Source organism: Dermacentor andersoni, chromosome 7, assembly GCF_023375885.2.
Source record: "Dermacentor andersoni chromosome 7, qqDerAnde1_hic_scaffold, whole genome shotgun sequence".
In the NCBI taxonomy this organism is placed as follows: Eukaryota; Metazoa; Arthropoda; class Arachnida; order Ixodida; family Ixodidae; genus Dermacentor; species Dermacentor andersoni.
In genome coordinates, this window is record NC_092820.1 from 131,344,754 (window position 1) to 131,365,958 (window position 21,205).

Here is a 21,205-nt window from a genome sequence, read left to right on the forward strand (position 1 = left end):
ACGCCTTGAGCATGTAATTTATAAGAGTATTAGGAAACATTCAAAATCAAATAACTTATTTTGTATAGTTCAACATGCTTTTAAATGTGATTTTTTTGTGAGTTACACAATTAGTTCAATTTTGTTATGATCTCTTAAGTTTACACAATAGAGGGCTTCAAGTCGATTTGGTATTCCTAGATTTTTCACAACGCATTTGGTACGGCTACGCTTACCATTTTATGACACAAATTGTCAATTTTAGGCTTGCCTGCTTCTGTTATTGGACGGTGGCGCACTTACCTGACTTGTCAAAGACGGTTCTTCTTGGTATATTGAGGTGACTTTTTGTGTGCCAGTGGTTCAGTGTTAGGATCGCTGCCTTTTTGACACTCATTATTTGCTCGACTTGTTATGTTGAAATGTCACAAACAGTACACGAATGACTGCATCTCTTATAGATCTATGCGAGGCCCGAATGACATTTATCTCTCAAAACGGGACTACAAAATTTTGATTTGGGGTGAAAAACATAAAAAAAATATGTTTGAACGTAAGTACGTATTATTTTCTGAGTTAACAAGGAACTCCCATTGTTCTTACAGCTTATCTGCTACCTCACTCGGCTGCATTGAACATTTTAAGTGCCCTTGTGGTGATTTCTTTTCTGGCATACCTTGGAGTAAACATATATGCCATATAACAAGTAAAGCCAATGTTTTTTTTTTAAGTTTCATTAAGCGTAATTTCAAATCTGTTTCCAAAATCATTAAAAAGTTCTGTATGTCATCAATGTGCAACGAGTCCTCAAATGGCATCCTTATGGCAATACGCTAACTTGTAAGCTCTAACGCATACATCGTTGAGCATAACGCGTGCTGCAGGATTTACCACTTTCAATTATACCATTGATACTCATATCAATAACACTGAGGGTGAAACTGGGTTGGAAAGCTCTTGAGAATCGAAGAAAATATTGGCAATTAACATTTTTCTATTACATTCTTAATGATGAAACTGTTATTGTTAAAACTTGTGCTTGATCAGTACATACTATACATCACACAGGAATTATCATAGCGCAAAAGTTTAAGAATTAAGATTTCGTCCGGATGCAACTTTTCGCACTCATTTCCTTTTTTTTTTTTGCTCTTCCTGATTCACGAGTAGACCCGACTGTATGCGGGAGTTCAACATATTTGGATGTTAACGAAAATGGTTTTCCTAATTTTTGCAACATAGTGCTTTAATTGAATATGCAAGCGACGGTTGTGTTTGTTGTTCCAGCGTTGTCATTCTTGTGATTGTGCTGACCTCACTACAACATTGCCGAACTGACCGATGTAGGTTCTTGCATAAATAGAAATAAATAAATACGAATTAAATAGCCTGCTTGATTCACGCAAGAAGCCTCTGCTATGTGAAGTAGTAAACGAAACTTTGACACCACGCATTCTTTTCAACGTATCGGCCTATATAAATTGGTGCCACTGTCTTTACCTTAACGTTTCCCGTGTTTATGCACGCCTATGAAGTTGCCTACGGTCAACATTTTCTTGCGCGACCAATGCTCTACGCGTGCATTAGCCGAATATTCGAAAAGCAAAGTAACAGCAAACGTTCGTTCTTGAGCATAGTTGATCATTTTTGCGCATCCTATCGGTTGCCCCATAATATGTCGCAGAAATGTGAATTAGAGTTAAGAAAAACGGCACCGGACAAATTCCCTGACACATTGTTCCCTTGCTCAGGCATGTGCAGACCGCAAAGCCATTTGTCCAACAATATTGCCTTTTTGTACGAATTGCGCATGCGTAGCTGTGCGTGTTTGTGTACAGTTGCACTGACGCCTGTAGAACTTAAAAAAAGAAGGAAACGCTTACTCCGTCACCGTGCGATGGCCGTCTAGACCGCAAAGTCATCTTGCCATTAGCTTCACCAGCGCCATCTTCAGACCATCCCTCCCCTTCAGAACAGCCTTAAATGAGGCCAACAGGCCCCAGCACGGCCAGTATTTCGCGTCTTACCTCTGCCAGTTCAATTCTTCTGAGGCCTCCGAGCAGTTCAGACACCATGGGGAAGAAGTTCATCGTGCTTCTGCTGATGTGCGCAGCAGTCATCTGCATGCGGAAGCACCCAGACTTCTTCGAAGGCTGCGTGCGGCATCCAACCGACCGGGTGTCGCCAGGCGTATGCACCTTGGTATCCGATCTTGTCAAGAACACGTCGTTCGAGTCGTACACGGAGCCTGTTCTGAAGTTATCCGCCAACCAGCCACGCTCGGGCTACCTGAACGCTCTACTTGAAATGACTCGCGTCGCAGTCCAGGTGGGTGTCGTTCGTTATGTGCCCACCCAGTAAAAAAAAAAAAAAAAAAAAAGTCCGTATTATTGCCTACAGCACTCTTAAACTACGTTTCAGAGACCCAAAAATTTCGCCGCCCCTTCCAATCCTTGAATATGGTCGAACAGCGAAGCTGTGATAGTTACACCGAGCGTTCCACCATGCAAGTCAAACTTCGAACGCAATCCATATTGTCAACATTTTGTTTCGCCATTGTTCCACCTCATTTTTACTTTTGCGTGCTTCGCGTGGTTAGCCTGCTTTAGGAATGCTTTTTTTTTTTTGTTTCGGTTCTGCATGGGCTTTTTTTTTTTCTTTTGCGCGTGAGGCAGACTGTACGACGACGAGCCCATTCACGAGCGAAATCTTGCTGACGCTCGCGGTAGGTAGCTTTTTCCTCAGGACTACGTGCTGCTCGTGGTCTTCCCATAGTTGTAGCTGGCATGCAATGTGCGGAACCACTAATCCAAAACTTAATGTTTGGCGCAAGGCCACCACTGGAGATACGGCCGCTACAATTGTTTTCACGATTACTTGGATTGGTTTGACGATTGAACTCTTTCTTAATGAGGTTACACACACGTTCGGCTGCGACGGAGAGAACGTCAGTGACTGTATGACCGCGGTCCGCCGTTGTCGCTTGCGTTCGTTGTCTCGAGTTTGTTCGGTGGTATTGCTAGCAGCATCCGCCCGGCATTGCCGCTTGTGATTCTTCAAAATTGCTTCAAATTTAAATCAGTCCGTCATAGCTGGTGGATGGATGGATGTATGGATACAACTTTCTTGTACGTCCGGCACGGTTTAACGCGACCCGGTCTCGGGTCTCCCACGGGGGAACGTCAAGGCCCTGCCTCATCGCCGCACTACGTGCTTGCTGCACTACCCACGTCTGGATTCCGAGATCTGAGATGCGCAGAGCGGTGGCCCACCTCGACGACAGTGTCTCCGGAGCAACTGCCATACTTCCTGTAACTACACAGCACTTCCACAACATGTGTTTGAGTGTTGCTGGTCCTTCCTGGCACAATTTGCATGTGTCGTCCTGATGCTTATCTGGGAAGATACGTTTGAGACGGAGTGTCTCCAGGCGACGGCCTGCCTCCTGTTCAATTTGGGACTCGGCGGTGGATATATCCTTCTGGCGTTTAGATTTGCACTGGTTATGTCGTTGTATCTGGCGAGCCTGTCCCGTTCTGGGCGAGGAGTATTCACTATCGTGCGAGAGGCGTTGCACTCTTCGGCGCGGCGGGTCATGTCTCCCGCCGTCCGGTGCGCCGTCTCGTTTAGGTTCGGGAGCGCGCCTCCTTCCGTGGAGACGTGCGCGGGGAACCATATGATTGTCAAGCTCGCGGTTTTGGATCTGCCCGCTTTGGCCAGAATGGACAGGGCTTCCTTGGAAATTCTGCCTCTGGCGTAATTCTTCACTGCCGTTTGCCAGGTCCTTAGTACGACTTCGCATTCCTGTTCTGTGAGTGCCAGCGCGATCTCTACTTCCTCCGCTATTTCAGTGTTTCGTGTATACACTGCATGTGGTTCTGATTTCTGACTCTGCGTCTATGACTACGGCGGTGCATTTTTGGCCGTTCGCATATTCGGCTGCGTCGACAAAGCGTGCGTTTCTCTCCCTGCCGAATGAACGGAACAGAGCCTCGGCTCTTGCCTTCTACCGCGGTTGTAATCGGAGTGCACGTTTCCTGGGATGTTTGCCACCGCAATGGTGTATCTGATTTTGTTGGGGAATTGCATTTTCTCGCCGTGCTGGTTGTGGTACGTTATGCCGAGCGTGCTAATAATGTACTTACCTTCCCGTCGTGGTGGTCGACAGGCGTTCGAGCTGCGTTGTGCTGCGGCTATTTCTTCCAGGGTGTTGTATATGCCCAGCTGAGCCAGGAGCTCGGTGCTCGTCGATTCCGGGAGGCGCAGGGCTATCTTGTACGTTTCACTTATGAGCGTATTGATATTGTTCTTTTCCGCGACGTACCAGTTGTGGTACGCGGCTACGTAAGCGATGTGGCTGAGAACGAAGGAATGGATCAGTCGAATGAAGTTTTCTTCCTTCATGCCCCCGCCACAACATGGAATGGCTGATACCGCCGTAAACGTGGCCGTCCGATTACGCGGATAGACGCTAGTTTCTACGCTGGAATGACGAGAGGCAATGGAGCCAGCTGTGGAAGACGACGACGAACGCGGTAACAGTGGCACGAGAGCGGTAGCGCCAAGAGGCGCCAGAAAGCCAGACTTCGAAGACGATGACGACGATCGAGCCACTGCTGATGATGATAGCTTTAGTTAAGCCCGACAATGACGGAACAGATTCCGCATAAGTTGATTCGCTGTAATACCTGCATATCCTCTCGCGCGTAATTTAGGTGGGCTTAGCGCATAGACCATGAGACAACCTGCCCTAGCGCTTGCACGCACAAGCGCGAACTCCCAGTGGAGTTCATTGGGCGCATGCGCACGCAAAAAAAAAAAATGTAGGCAGGATCTGGTAGTGCATGTCTTACAATCGCTATCCTTATTAAATAAGGAATACATTATCTGGAGATAGTGCGAGATGATGTTGGCTTAACACGCATGCCTGGCAAAAATGCGGCTCTCGTCAGCATCTTCAGTGTGGCGTACACTAAAAAAAAAGTTTGTGCCCTTTGGGGCTCATCTTGTCTCACAATAATCGCCATCTGCCTTGCTGCTTGCGTTTCCTTTCTTGAAAACTAAGCGCTTGCTACCTTCTTTGCGAGAATGCTAATGCTGTGTCATGCTGATGACGCGCAAGCCGTTCGTGACTCGTAAGTAACGGGCTCGCAGTGTTAAGAGGTAGCTTAAGCTCAGGCGCTCCCATCTAAACACATGTAAAAGGAGAATTCGTTTTTCTTTGGACGCACTGCACCAAATTTGACGAGCTTAAAATCTACTGAGTGAATAAATAAGGTTCTTCTTAGTGACTGTTGGTATCGAATTCGATATTTAGATCATTCCTTTATTACACTGGCAAAAATTTCCAGAAAACGAAACTATCAAGCTGTAACTCGGCAAGGAATATCACTTCTGTGAATTGCATATGATAGTACGTCTAAAGCAGACAAAATTGATGTTAAACATGAATCTCAAATTCAGTAATATGGAAATGCACCTTTTGCAGAACCATTGTACACAACTTAACAAATTAACATAAGATATAAATTGACATATCCAATCAGTCCGTTTTGAATGATCTAATGGATTGCATTTAAAGATCTGCGTTACCTTTTTCATGCGCAGCTATTTGTAAAATTCATGCGTGTTTCGAACTTGCATATTCTTCAAAATTTTGTTCACAAACTTCACGCCCTATATGGACATTCTGTTTCCGACATTTACTAGAATTTAGCTTTCTCTTTTGATTAAATCGGTCCAGGGGATACCTCGGAAAAGCGTTCTACATGTCTTCGAATAGGCCGCATCAGAGTTAGAGCCAAGCTAAAGCTTCCTCTTAAAGGAAGGAAATGCCGGTAAGACATTTGATTATTCTTCTGGGACACGATAAGCACCAAAGGGTATAAACTTTTCTAAGAGTACAACCGCAAAAACGGTTTTCCGCCTTTTTTTGTTTTGTTAGCTTTGCTTTTCTTCTGTGTTCTCATGTTGATATGCACCTTACCAAAACACTCGTAAGACATCACTTTGTCGCTGTCCTTGTTTCTGTTGTGCTCTGCATTATCATGCACCACTTACGAGCCTCAGTTTGTGAGTCGATAAAGTTCAAGTGCCGTATAGAATTATCGATGAGGTTCTCGTGCTTTTCTTCCGCTTCCAGTGAATTTTCATATTCTTGGGGCGCCCTATCTGCGTAAGAAAATCCAGAAGCCGGTTCATCAGAACCATACTGGTGTGAATAATTTTGCTGCTTCGTTTTTTTGTTACCTCTAGTGAAACACGCTGCTGTTTCTCTAACGAATATTTCGAAATAAATTATTCCCACGGCGCTGTGCTTATACGCGGCCAGGACAACCGCAACATTCGTGGGTAATGGCCACCTGTGTAGAATCTATCTAAATTTACGCTAGTGAAGTACCAATCTCTGATCAAGTCAGTTGCAAAAAAATGTTTGGGAGTTCGTACACGTTTATTGGTTGGTGCCGCGAAGGAACTCGTACGGGCTACGTATGTTGACTTCACCACTTTCACCTTCTCTTTCTGTTATGAAACTAACTTGCCGCCCTTGTTTTTCTTCGGTCCCGCCACAGGACACCGGTTTTTCGGCGCTCAGCAACGACGCTAGCGCTAAGGCAACTGTCCCGCAGTGTATCGTCAGTGTATTTGACTGCGTTGTTTATCTTTCTTTGAAACACACTACAGTGATGCGCTATAGTTTTCTACAGTTATTAGAGGCATCTTTGACACTGCAATCGTTCAGCCACTTGAAATTGTGGTTAGTACAATTTTTCACATCTTTGTACCTTGCGTTCGCCTACACTTCAAGACAATCTATACTTTTTTAATGCAGGCTGTGGATTATTTCAATGCATTGGCAGGGGTGCAAGCCGTACGAATAATGCCACCACTACCTTCATTTCATATTGCATCTCACCGCCAGGCCGCGCGAAATGTTGGCGATGAAAATGTTCGCCATGTGTTCGCGTGCCGACTTCCATATGACGTGTGCACTAGTCTGTCATCTTTCGCGTACCTTTATGTGATCCGGTGATAGTGTTACAAAAAGAAATTATGCAGGGAACGATCGCTTATGCGCATTGCTACTCGTTTTGGCAAAGCATCCTTGTTTATGAGAAATCGCTTAGTGTTGATTGATGCACAGCTCACAAAATGAAAAGCACCAAATCAAAACTAATTCACTTGACGAAGGTCAAGTGACATAACATTATTGACATAACATTATTCCGTGCTCAGTGGAAATAATCGCAGCACTCAAAAAACTACGTAGAGAATTGATCAAACAAAAGTACATTTCACCTTTACTAGCAGGAATTTTCGAGTAATATCCAATACTATATCGAAACGGCGGCTATGACGCCACCTTGTAATACAGAGTTCAAACAGAGCGCATGAAATTAATTGAACGCAGGTTTTCTGCCACTTAGCTTCTTGCAACTGCGCAATGGTCAATTTATTTACACTGACTCTTATCTATTACTACTTACAAAAATGTGAACGCAAACCGATCTGACGTTTTCAAGCTAGGGGAAACCACTGCACAATGCCCTCAACAGCTCTATTGCAGCTACTGCTGGCCATGTATATGTTGTTTCCGTGTATGCTAGTTTGCGAGAAGCAGAAGTAATCTGCCGAAACTGTACGAACATAAGCAGCAATGAGTTAACTTTCACTAATGAGATTCTTCGCTTTTGCATGTATGTCTTGTGCCAAGGCAAATTAGTTATACTTTGCACTCGCTCTGCCACTGCTATCATAAGCTCGCGAAACTGGGTGGCCATCCTGTCACTGACCTGCCTCGTTCTATATTTCTTTAAAGCATTCCGACGATGTGTCGAAAGGGGCCATCATTCGAGTGGAGTTCATGACCGCCCGAAGTGCCTGCATTCGCCCGGGCGCCTACTCCGCGGCCATTTGCCCGCCCGCTGTGTCCAAGGTAAGGACGCCCACAAACACGAAGTGGCCTTGTTTAACCTTACTTCAAAATTTTATGTGCGTCTCTGCACATTCTTTATACTATATAATGCTAGCACGACACAATAGATATAGTTGGAAACATAAGGACTGGTGTACATGCCGTTTTCATATTGATATTTACAATATTTAGCACCTCGTATGACACATCACCCTATAGACTTCGTGTACTTTTGTTTAAACAGACGCTCAAGCGAGAAATGTAAGGCCCCGCAGACAGTATGGCCTCAAGTTCAGTGGAGCGCATGGTTCTGTTCAAAAAACCTGTCTTTTTTTTTTTGTTTTTTAGCTAGGAAAGCGATTAGGCATAAAGTTCGCTCAAATAGTGAAATATTCGCCCTTTGTTCTGCCCCATAATATTCGCCCCTCTTTTTTTCAAAGAGGTAGCACGTGTGCTCGACTAGCAACTCTGCTCGAGCAAACACGATCCACTGATATGTGGTTCCCAGTGCTGGCCTTTTTTTTTTTTTAATGCGATTCGCATTGTTGGGTTACTTCACGAGCTTTCCGGGTTCTTACTGTTTATCTACCAAATCCGTCTCTAACCATTTTCCCCTCTTAAGTCACGTGATCCACAAGCGCTTCGGGCTGCCGTGGTGAGGGGAGAAGGGTTGAAACACTCGGGTCAACTTGGGTTACTGAGTCTGTCTCAGTGATGAAAAGCAGGTGCACTGCGGATTTGTGGGCGGAGCTTGTTTGTGGTTCCTAGGTTATCATCGACAATATGGTATACTTATGATTATATATTTTCAACGCGAGTGATTTTTGTGCTCCGTCCCGACCAAATTTTCGGGCACCTTGCAGAATTGGTCTCTGCACTTGATCCGTCCTGTTAAATATCTCATATGCTACATAACCACTATTCTATATAACGCAAACTACAGCGTAACATCATCATATACACCCGTGAGATCCTGTATACTGCAATACTTCTTTTTATGCTTGTGTCATTCGATTTTTGTTATCTAAAAGAACTATCATCATTTCGAATACTACTTCAGAGAAATTGCTACATTACATGTCATGATTGACTAAACTTAGAACATCAATAAAGAACATAAACCGGCTATAGTTCACAATTCTCATCCTTTCCGCTCTAATTGTATAAAAAAGATGCATTGCTTTATTTCAGGCAAATGGTTTGTGCCAGGCAAGGTACTTCATGTACGACAAAGCCATTTTGCTCCAGCGAGCTTGGTGCAAGCCCCTTGAATAGGTATGTATTAATTTCTTCATCACAGTATCCACAACGGTAATCAGGTGAGACTCTGTCCATCTACGTGCACATTTGTCAAATTCTTAAAATACAAACTGTTATCAAGCACCAAAACGCTAGTCTATTGCTCTTTGCAAATCTGCACTACCCTTTGGCTGAGTTTGGGCCGCATGGAGAGCAACTAAGCCGTATGACGTCATTTTAAATAATTATCGGCTCAAAGCGTGAACATGTTTCGCAGCGGGAGCCAACGTCAGTATCCCCTTTAGTTTTTCAACGAATCGTTGGCAACAAAAAACGCAATGCTATTTGTTATCGGAGGAACCAATGCTGCAACATTGTTTGGTAGAAAGCTCCAATGCCTTCTTTTGCTGTAGCGCGCATTGATTCAATTCGGATGCCAGAATTTGATTTTGACGGGCATAGCTGCCTGGCTGCTCACTTCGCCACTAGACAACACACACTGCATAGACGATGGCGTTATACAGGTCCCGCGTGCAAGTGGCCCGAGCATTCAAGGCACTACATTTGCCTGGTAAAGTTGACATCAGCGTTCAGACGCCAGTTGGACAGCGCTTGTGATCGACTATTTCACGGCTTTGTCTAGTTGCGCTGACCGATCATGACATCAGTGCTGCGGCGCGATGCCGTAACCCTAGCTTTTCGGAAAACATTGTTGCATCAACATTTTGTGTTGTTCATCGCTGCATTCACGTTGATCGCGCTTGTAACCCGTCTTACTCGACGTGATCATAATGAAGTAAAAGGTAAGCGCCATAGTGTTTATCTTACAACGCTGTTGTCGATATTATCAAACGAGAACAAATTTGTATAATCCTGCGCTAAGGAAGGCCATTTGTGTTCACGTCGATGGAAATTCATTTCTTTGATCTATAAACCAGTAAAGATATATTACTTTTCAGATGGTTTCTCTGTCCCTGAAATGAATTCAAGAGCGTTACGCAAACAATACTGTCGCAGAGCTTTCTTTCGCGACTCGCAGGGGTAAAGTCCATGCACATTGCGTTCATTTCACTTGATGAGCACAAGTCCGATCGCTTTCTCTCATCAGTTCGCTGAAAATCAAGCGTAAAGAAATCTGCGGCGATATTTTTTTGGTAATTGACGGAAAGCAAATTATGAAAATAAGGGAGGAGGAACTTGCTTCAGGTAAGAGCTAAACCCATACCTTCCAAACCATGCGGGCGATGCTTAAGCATTACGCTGCCCGAAAGGTTATCCTCCAGTCAGCTTTTTACATTATTGTCACTGTACAAGAAAAACCAGTGGGATCTTAACTAGCAGCAGTTGGTAATGCACATTGCAAAAGATGTGCCTTCGGCTCTCAACTGCGGTAAGTTCTGTTTACGTCTCATTTCCCTTCTATTGCGATAGCACTTATGTGGACACTACAAGTACATCTCCATCGCCGGTATTAGCGTCGCCGAGATGTTCTGTATAAACTGCGGTAACATAGTAGCCGCACCATATGCTGTCAGTGCTAGTTAAAGCGTGCAAAGGGGAGCCGAGAAGGATGGCGTCTCGATCGCGAAGACGGCGGGAAGAAAGCGCGCATTCTTTCATGGCGAGCAACGTAGCAGAGAAGGAGAGGCGGGAGGCTCTATACCTTTGGCGGCTGCAAGATAGTTGCGGTCGGTACAAATAGTAAGTGCGCCGAGAGCTGGTGGCTTCGTATGCTGTGTTCTCGTAGCAGTTCGCTCGTTGCTGCTACCGCTCTTTCTGACGCCGGCAATTCGATAGCTAATTTCCGCGGCCATCGACAGAAATGTTTGCATGTTTACCTGTGCGTACGTGATACCATGCTCGTTAATTTAGTTAGACAGTGTTTACACAATAAGTGCCAATGTGCGGTGCATAGGGCGCACGTTAAACTCGTGCGGTTAAATTTAACCAGGATTCCCTCACTACGGCGACAATAATAATCAAATCGTAGTTTTGGCACGTAAAACCCAATTTCTTTTTCAAGTTCACAGGTTTACTTGCTCGATATTACTATCCTCCCTCCGTAAAGCTGTCGCATACATTGCTTCCGCAATCTGTGCTTCGCCTTTCGTGCGAAACTGGTATATATTCTTCATCTTAAATAAACATAACGGTTACTTTTTTTTTTGCTTTCCGTGGCTTGGCTGTCTGCTTGCTGCATATTTGAGTCGTGCGCAGTTTTTTTTCAGTGTCCTGTGCAAAGCGCAGTCGGGTACGTTGAACGACTGTTTCGTGCACAAAGCCAGTTTGTCGTGATCCCGAATGTAAGCGCACTGGTCATCATCACAGCGCCTTCGTCACTTTAACGACGTCCAGTGCCTTCCCCCAAGTTTACTGCTGCATCCGGGGTGTACGTCTGTTACTTCCCGTGATTACGCATCCGGTCCATTCAGACATGCTTTTTTCTAAATTCGCATTTCTTTTTCCTTTCAGACTTACGAGTTGCCAAGCAAGACTCCGCTTTTGTGACCCCCTGCAGCGCAAGCCTGCCAGGTGTGTGAGCCGCAGACTTAGGAGTGAATAAAGTGTGATGAACACTTATTCAAGAAGCCTGTCTTTCTCGCTACAATGAATGGAAACGGTGAAGCGCGGCCTGTCCGACACCACATTCATTCCTGGTTAAGTGCTTAACACGGAATGGGCAATAAATAAGGACTTTTCAGCTGAAGGATAGCCTGCTACCTGGCCTAGCTTTAACAAAGAATCTGCTACCGACGATGAAATCCAACCTAGGCCGTCGCGCGGACGCTAGGTGCTCTAACCACTGGGCCACGATAGTTACAGTGAAACGCATGCTAACCACAAGACAAAAGACAATTGTACAGCAAACAGTATTACAATATTCCACGGTTTGAACCCTATGTCTAGCTGCGCTGGCGTTGCTTAAAATTTCCTGAGCGTTTTCAAGATCTCTGCCGTCGGAAGCACTCTTGCAGTCTTTACATTTTTAAAAAGAAGGGTCCTGCGCTCGTCAAGCAACTAGACAGATCACAGCGAAATTCCGCCATTATGCCGCGCCGTGCATAATCCAGACCATTCAGCATCATAAAGCTGTGTGGTATTCCGCCGTCACAGCAACGTTCCGAAATCGTCTTCCATATTGATCTAGCGGGAAATTCTTTGGCGTTTGCTATAGCAGATCCCGAAACTATACCCACTTCCAACAGTGAAGAAAAACATATTACAGGCAAGACAATGTGAGCCCCACGGTAAAAACTAAATCCGTTCTCCTATAAATGTTCTTACTCACACTGCGCTAGTATGTAGTTTAAAGAAAAAATCTTTCTGCTGCACTACACGTAATTCTTTTCGATCGTTTTAATATATCAGTGTCCTGCCCTGCCAATGGCCTTTTACATAGGGACAGGCAATTCAATATCGCACACATCCCAATACACCTTACTTTTGGATGGCACAAAAATTTTTGTCGGAAACCTTGCAACCAACGCACCATACCCTTGTTGCCATTTCTTATAATTAACAAATTGGGAGCCACGTGACATCAGATTAGGCCACGATCACCCGAGTACTTATGGTTTCACAGCCAGTCAGCTTTCTGAAACACTCGTCGCATGCACCCCGTGCTACTTCGTAGTTTTCCTTCCTTGTTACAGCTCTAGCTATTGAGCGTATATGTGTATACTGCCCGCTGCGGGCTAGATCCACTTTCCTTGGGAATCTTCTCTTAGAACGGTTAACCATGCTTTAACAATTGTTCATCGGGGTAACAAATGTAATCGCAGTTTTTTCATACACGGCATAGCCACAGATACGTGCGATTACATAATACGTAATTGGTTATTGTTTAGACTCGTCCGCCAACTATGTAGAAGTCAACAATTGCGATGTCGTAAGCTCGTCACGAACTGCCAGCGTACACATCATGCTGTTGCTGCCATACGATGGGCTTCAACGTGGTCGTCTGCTTGCTGCTGTTGTCAGGCACGGAGGCTCGGGACTCGCACACACATTCAATTTACACACACGTCGGTCCACCTGGTATCGGTTTGCGGAATCCCAAATAATGCTACATAACCGGCTACCTGCAAAATTATTGGCAAAACATCGATTCCCAGTTTGTGGCATCTGTACAATCTCTTCCCTCTTCGAGGCAACTGCGCACCACCCTGTAAATACCATAATGTCGTCACGCTTTCACTGTCACGTCACCTATAAAGACCAACGTGCTCAATCGAAATGGTTAACAAAAATAAGTGTAGGACGCACCAAGCAGTCTTCTGTTGAAATATTCCGACAGGATTATGCAGCGCTCCAATAGGGGTCCGCCATGTGTTCCCACGGGATCTATCGACTGGCGGAAAGAACAGCTATAACACTCGGCCTGTTATATTTGCATGCTTGTAGCCATTGTTCCCTCGCATTGGCTTTGTAGCGAACTGGCTCGTCAACAACTCCGCCGATCATTGTCTGTAAAGTTTTTGTGTATGCTTGTCAAGAAGCATATCTAGGTACCTTAAAAGCGGACTGTGCCAAGAGCTCGCGACGAAGGTTCAGATTGGGTGCACTTACTCTAAATAGGTATATGAGTAAACGCTTCTGGTCTGTGAGAAAGCGAATACCTGTCTTATGTCGAGCGAAATTAGTTACCGTGACACAAGTTAAATTAGCCTTCTGTGTTGAGTAGGATTCCAAGGAGCGCTCCGGCTTTGTAACCTATCATTGTTACCATTCCGCCTTGGTGCCGATATTGAGTTGCATGCATGATTCAAGTATGTACATGCTTGAATGCTCATTGAATACTGAATGAGACGCAGCGGTTTTCTCCACTCTATACGGAGCGACGGACGAGAGGACAACGAGGCACCGTACCAGCTTCCGTAGAGGAACGCCTCAACCCCCTGCTATGCGCGCGACAGGAGAGGGCACGCATCCGGGCCCCGTTCCTCATTCGCGCGCGCGAGGTTTATCCGCGCTCGCCGGCTCATCCTCGCACGCCTTCGCTCATACGGAATTTCACGGCGACGGCAGAAATGCGCCTGGAGTGTCCATACAACTGTTATTGAAATAATAAAAAAATGAGATGTCACTCGGCGAGAACTTGCATCAGGAAGTGCGCCGCCCTCCTGAGGACGCCTAGTGCTCCTTCTGCACGACAGCTAGCGCGAGCTATGGCCTCCAATCTCGGACGCCATGGGCTGGCATGACAAAAAAAAAAAAAAGGTGAAATCAAGGATATGAACAATTCTTAATTTTTCAGGCCAAGCTTGTATTGCCTCACTCCTGTCAGCGCTGGTGTTGGTGTTGCCGTTCGAAAGAACTCAAGCAGCACGAAAATAAAAGAAATTGCTTGTCACGTTGCGGGACCACCACGGTTACCGGTTCAGCCACTGAAGGTTTTTTGTTTTGTTTCATGGTAATTATTACAATAGAATTCAACCAGACATTCACCAGTGGTGCATAGTCAGAGAATGGAGGGCACGATGAAAGTCACACACAGAAAAGGCAGCGTTCATACTGTGGGTGGAAACGCTGGTTTCAATTTAGAAGGGTGGTAAGGATAGGCACCTCAACAAAATGGGGTACCAGCCGGTTGCATATCGAGTCCATCATAAACATGTTTTAGGTGTAGTGTCATCTGGATGAAATGTACCCTTGTAAGTACAACCGTTCCGGCGTTTGGGTCCATCATTCGCATTTTCCACAAACTGTGCAATCCCATGAGAAAAAAACATATCGAAAGGTGGATTATTATCAGAGGCTGGTAGCACGTATCGCATTCTCAAAATCTTTTTTTTTTAAGTCCGTTCGCGGACGTCCCAAAATAGGATGGCGTTGGTGCAGCAAATAAAACAATGTTCAATTGTCTCTGACACATCACAAAGGCGGCAGTTAAGAGAAGAGACAAAGATGCCCTTTTTCTTTAGCCATGGTATTACCGGTATGGATTCACTATACAATATATAAACGAATGTTTTGCATTAAGGGGATATATACATTTTACGAACTCGCTTTAGTACACCGTGGCCTGGACTTTTAATGTATAGTGATCGCTAAAATGGTGGCGGAAATAGCATAAACAGTAAACATTTGTATAGCGTTTTACGAGACACAGAACACAAGTATTCTGGGGAAAACCGAACTCTGTGAGGAAACGGACCCTCATGTAAACTTATTGCATGAGCCCATAAACGCGAAGAAAGATTGGAAGAAACAACTAAATTAGGCAACTCATTAACAAGTGCGACTTGCATGAATGTTCGTCGTACGCGCCATTTAAAGCGCGTTTTTATATGCAAGAAGAAGTAGACGCAACGCAAGGCGCGAGCAAATCACAGGCATCCCCTCCCTCCGGAGGAGGGAAAGAGTGTGATCGCGTATTCGATCGCCTCGGCGCCCGCCGTTTCCGGCCGGTTCAGGCCCGGCAATCAGACGGGGTGGCCGCGTTTGGTTCGTTCTGTCGAACAGCTGGCTGCATTGAAGGAACGGGAGCGGGCCGCGCGTCGTGCGTTCGGCCGAAGAACAGCCTACGTTTCATGAATGCCGCCAGCAACTCGCTCGAGAAAGGGCTCGACATCGACGTGCCGACCAGGGTTCCGCCTTCAGGCACCTACTTACGTTCTTGAAGGACACGGGCTGTCGTGTAAATTGTGAATGCGCCGCATGGCTACCGCCGACAGTGGTACCTCACGGTACTGAGCTTTGCGATCGTCTCGACCGTCTCTCCCTTCTCTTCTTTCATTCGTCTTTTTGTCCCCCTCCCCTTCCCCAAGGCGCTGAGCCGTACTCCCTAAAGGGCTGCAGAAAATAGCGCCTCTTCCTCTTCACAATCACTCTCTCTCTCTCTCTCTCTCGCCGTGAGGGAGCGCGAAGCCGAGGCGTCCCTACAGTGAAGAGCCGCGGATCTCGAACTTAGCTTGCACCCGTCTTCACAGTAGTGCAAGGGCGGTCAACTTTTTTTTTATTTCTTTCCGCTAAAACCAAAAAACCTTTAAATATAAAGAACTTCAATATTAGTGAGTGCAGGTTTCGAGACTACCTTTTTTTGAGCACCACCAACAAGCAAAAGCAAAGACATAGAAGCAAGGCCGGTGAGCACACGTTAGCGTCGGTGGCCTTAGTATTGAATGCAATTAGCATTATTTGCCTACTTAAGGCCGTTTTGAATCTATCTATCTATCTATCTATCTATCTATCTATCTATCTATCTATCTATCTATCTATCTATCTATCTATATCTATCTATCTATCTATCTATCTATCTATCTATCTATCTATCTATCTATCTATCTATCTATCTATCTATCTATCTATCTATCTATCTATCTATCTATCTATCTATCTATCTATCTATCTATCTATCTATCTATCTATCTATCTATCTATCTATCTATCTATCTATCCTTCTTCACTGGCTCAGTTACCCAAGTTGTCTAATAGCTTGGGCCACTAGGTATCATCTTATGGTCGTGATGCGGTCGTGCTCGTTGCATCGTCTCTGTTCCAGCTTTGTCGTCCGATTCTCCCCATGCAGTAGTCGCCACGTCACGTCGTCACACGGTCGTGACGCATTCGTTGTCACGCTCTCATCATGATGCCATCGTTGTCGTTCCATCGTTGTCACTCTAGCTTCATCATCCAACTCTTGTCACGCCAGCGTCGCCACACCATCGTCCCCACACAGACTTGGTATTAGAGCCCTCGTCGCACCATTGTCGACATATACTCGTCCTCATCCCCTTGTCCTCTTACCGATAATATATACCATCGTCGGCATACAGTCATCGTCATTCATTCGTTGTCATCCATCGTCATGGTGCCATCGATCTCGTCTAACTTCGTCATCCAACTTCGTCATTCCGTCGCCATCCCGCCATCCTCGTCACAGAGTCATTGTCATGCAATTGTCGTCATGCCGTAGTCATCCCACCGATCTTGTAGTTCCATCGACGTCAATCCTTCCTCGTCCTTCTGTCGTAACTATGTTGTCGTTATTCAATCGTGATTATGCCGCCGTTGACGTGCCATCGCCATCATTGCACCCTCGTCAGACAGTCGTTACCATGCATCTGTTGTGATGCCGTCATCTTCATGCAGTCGTGGTCGTGTGATCGTCGCCACTTCAGCTTCATCATCCGACTCTCCTAATGCCGTCGTCGTCACGCCACTGTCTTCACATATTTGCCGTCATTCCATTGTCGAAATATCGTTGTCCTGACGCTTTCGTCGTTATAACATCATCATTTAAGAACGCTATCTCACTGCCTTCATACCGTCGTCGTCATACCGGCTTTGTCATTCCACGGATGTCATCCTCTCTTCGTGATTCCACCGTTATCACTGCGTTGGCGTCACCATGCCGCCACGCTCATGGGCGACCTTGGCAAGTAAGTGCTTCAGCAAAGTGAGATGATACCGGACTATGTCTCATATAGCCGAAGCAACGGACGGCACCCAATGACCACCATAGATGCTAAATAAAGGTATCTCTCCCTTACTTCAGAAATATGGTGTACGGCAGCATTTCTCGAACGTTAATCGCATTACGGTCGACAGTCATCGCGAGACGAGCTCTGCTGTGAGCTTTTTTCTTTCCTGTGAGCTCGTGTTAGCTGCTGTCTCTCGCAGTGTTTTTGTGTCCTTGAAGCACTTGTACGTGGCCTTCCTGTGGTACTCCACAGCAGCAAAGCGAGAATTTTTTTTCGCCACAATGCACGGGCTTAAAACAATATAATCTCAAGGCACGCTCACCACGCCGGTTGCTGTGGAGCAGTTACTGTCGCGTTCACTGTATCTCACGGGCACGAGTTCTTGGCGCTGCTATTACGGAAGCGCTTATATGGACACTTCAAGCGAATTTTCGCCTTCGGCGTCAACGTCACCGAGGGGCTGTGAATACATTTATGCTTAAGTATGCTACATGCTTACCTATGCCGTGCACGCGGGTTATATTGCAACACTATTCAGTTACTAAAATTGCTCATGCCAGGTACTATGTTCTTGAGAAAATTACTCCTAAGAATTTTTGAATAACAGCCCACAAACAAATGATGTGAGAAATAGCATCCACAGCACATGCCTTTTATCTGAAATATTCTGGGACTATTCATAACATAAACCGCAAAGCAATATCAGTGCTCAAACCATAAAGTGATGTAATTTTACTGAGCGGCTATTAACAAACAGCGTATTGGCCCCTGTACGATGTCATTACAGGCCCTACGCCGCATGACAATACATTTAAACATGTCATTAACTTTGGCACACCCCCGTATTTATTATTGGACCTGCGATTAGTTATCTCATCGTGCAAGTAGTCAAAGTGCAACACTAAACCTTCCTATCACAGTCAGTGCCCCTTAAGGCGCTGCTGCTAATTTTAATGGTCCCCAACAATCAACAACTTCTTTCGGCACTACAGCTATTATTGGTGGTGCTAAAAATGGTCAATTTGGCGACACATGTCGCGAAAACGAGACGAGCGATCGCTAGGAGTAAAAACAAGGGAGCACGTTGCTTGCGCCGGCAAAAGATAACGCTTAGGAGATCAAAAACGGCGAATATGTGGCTCGAAAAGTCTGCGTTCTGCACGACTGAGAGCACGCTTTTGACTGTGCGTAGAAGCATATCTGAGTACATGGTAGACAGCAGGGATGGCAGTCTGGCTTACGCTCCTCGATGTGCCGTCCTCTGCACGTGGTGTGCCATCGCGGACGCCGGGTCCAAAGGATTGTGTCCAATAAAACGCGTCACGTCTCAGTCTCGTCTCAAAATGCTCGGAAATTGATAGGCGTATTCGTCGTAGAGAATGCAGATGATTTAGTATGCGTTGCGTCAGTGTTCCCTAAGCGATTTCCGTAAAAGCAAATCGCCCTCGCTCGTAATCTCGCCCTTTCGCCACTTTCACACGTTCCTCCTCTCCTCGCAGTTTTTATGTTAGGTTTATAGGCCAGAATGACAAATTACTGTAAGTTACGCTCTTCAGCTGATGCCGTCCGGTGAAGCTAAGCACGGCAACTACTGCTGTGTGCCGTGCTGCCACGACAACGAAAGAACTCACAAGACAGGAAGGAGCCTTTTTACAGCGAAGCCCTTAGCCTCTAGTTGGTCGGCATTTTTCTCGTCCGCATCCATCAGTAAAAATGCGGGCGGATCCCGATTTCGCAGTGCAGGGCCAGGAGAAGTGACTGTTACCCCCGCATGGCAGAGGCTTCCAGCAGTCAGCAAAGTGAAGCGAACAGTGCATACATTCTTTGGAATTACGCCTACAATATACAGACCAACATACGTCTCAATGAAGAACAAGCATAAAACAATCATCCGAACGGAATATTTGATGACAACGTGCTCTTGATAACAAAGCGAAGCACTTAGTGCTCCCCGCATACGTTTCCCGGTAAAGATTACTGCTGCGAAAGCTGCCGCGGCGGATGATTCAATGTTTATTAATCATGAATGATTCAAATGATTTCAATGTTGTTTCAGCACCGCTTTGGGCGGGGGCGCGCTCAACAATTATCATTATTCCCATCACTACCTCTGCTATAAATTACCATTACTAACATTATTCTAAAGTAGTAAAACAATGCACGCCACCCTCCGCAGTTGTAGCGGTGGTTGTCAACAGCTTCGCGGGACATCCGCTGTCGCGGGACCGGCATGGCGAGCCAATTTTTGGTTTACCAAAATAAATATTTCTTTATTTCGTATGGCATCCCGTGTCGATTTTTGGAGTTGCAGGTTCAGATACTATGGCATTAAGAAGCCGATGATCGCAGTCGGGCGTGACACATACTTACTAGCGGTCAAACTGCGCGCGCCTAAAACATAAACCACAAGTTGAGTTCAGGGGCTCCTGCCAGTCGCTTCAAGCACTACACTCAATTGGGCCACTGGACCCTATGGGAGCGCCCTCTCTTTGGGCTCTCTTTATTGTTATCGTTAGACCCAGCTGGCGTGCAGGGGAAAGGGCGTTTTGGAGCATTCCTCGCGCTTTTTCTAACGTAACCCCGGACAATAGTTTCCGCTCGGTGGCGCTGCGGCGGCTACTCATGTAAACAGGAAAATTTGAACACTAGGTAGCGGAATACATTTTGCAGTCATTGAGATCAACCGAAAAACGCACGGTTTCAAGTCGTGACGGGCTTTGTATGCCTGTCGGGACACATTTCAACAAGGGTGTAGCCGCCCTGGTTGAACGTCGATTCCCAGCACGCAAAGTAGTTTATTTTAGTAGGGCCGCAAACGCTCAGGAAGTTCGACTACGTACTGAATGTAGGAACACACGAGCACGAAGGAGAGTTAAAACGAAGAGAGTTAAGGGGTTCCGCGCAAATATTTAGCATAGACACCGTAAGATCTCTCACATAAGCATACAGCGTGGTCGCAAGCAGGATAAATTGCTGAATATTCAAACACAGCTGAATAATGAAGCTATTACAGTGGAAGCCTTGACCGAGACGCACCTAGGAGATTTGGAGCAGCCACCCGTGGTGGACCATATCTTATAGGAAGTGTACAACGGAATTATTGGGTCAAGAAAAAGCCCAGGTGTAGACATGCTAATTAGGTGAGGTTTGCAATACCAAATGGTAGAGCTGACATGAACGGAGCATTCTTAGTTGAGCGGCCCCTGGGGAGGAAAGATAGGTGGCTGGGAGTAGCTGCCTTGCGGATAGATAGTGATAGCAGAGATCTAGATAAAGAAATTATTGGTTGAGATAGAACCGATCATAAGGAGTTCAGGGAATCGGGCCAGTGAATATATTTGCCGAGGTGTTTCATTAAATGTACCACCGACGTTTCGCGCAGCCCATCGATGTTCCAGAATCAAAAGTATTGGGAGACATTATGGAGACCATTTCTTCTTACTTATTTTTTTTTTCACTTTAGATGTTTTCGGAATTTGCCACTGATGGGTTGTGCTGCCTCCCCCCACCTACGACGCAAGGAAAGTTGTTCAGCAATTGCCACTATGTTTACATCCGATTCCAGGTTTGTTAGTTTGTACTGGCTCGCGTCAACTCGTATGAAACTACTGGCTCATTATAAGTGAATTTCACGCAAGAAATCTTT

The 21,205-nt window shown here is 45.7% G+C and overlaps 1 protein-coding gene across 1 annotated transcript; it reads left to right on the forward strand.

The window, feature by feature from the left end:
• Positions 1–1,964: 1,964 nt before the first annotated feature.
• Positions 1,965–11,713, forward strand: LOC126533809 (uncharacterized). The gene is made up of 4 exons (XM_050181013.3): positions 1,965–2,307; positions 7,799–7,915; positions 9,086–9,169; positions 11,606–11,713. The coding sequence occupies exons 1-3, from the start codon at positions 2,053–2,055 to the stop codon at positions 9,167–9,169; spliced, it is 456 nt and encodes a 151-aa protein (XP_050036970.3). The 5' UTR covers positions 1,965–2,052; the 3' UTR covers positions 11,606–11,713.
• Positions 11,714–21,205: the final 9,492 nt, after the last annotated feature.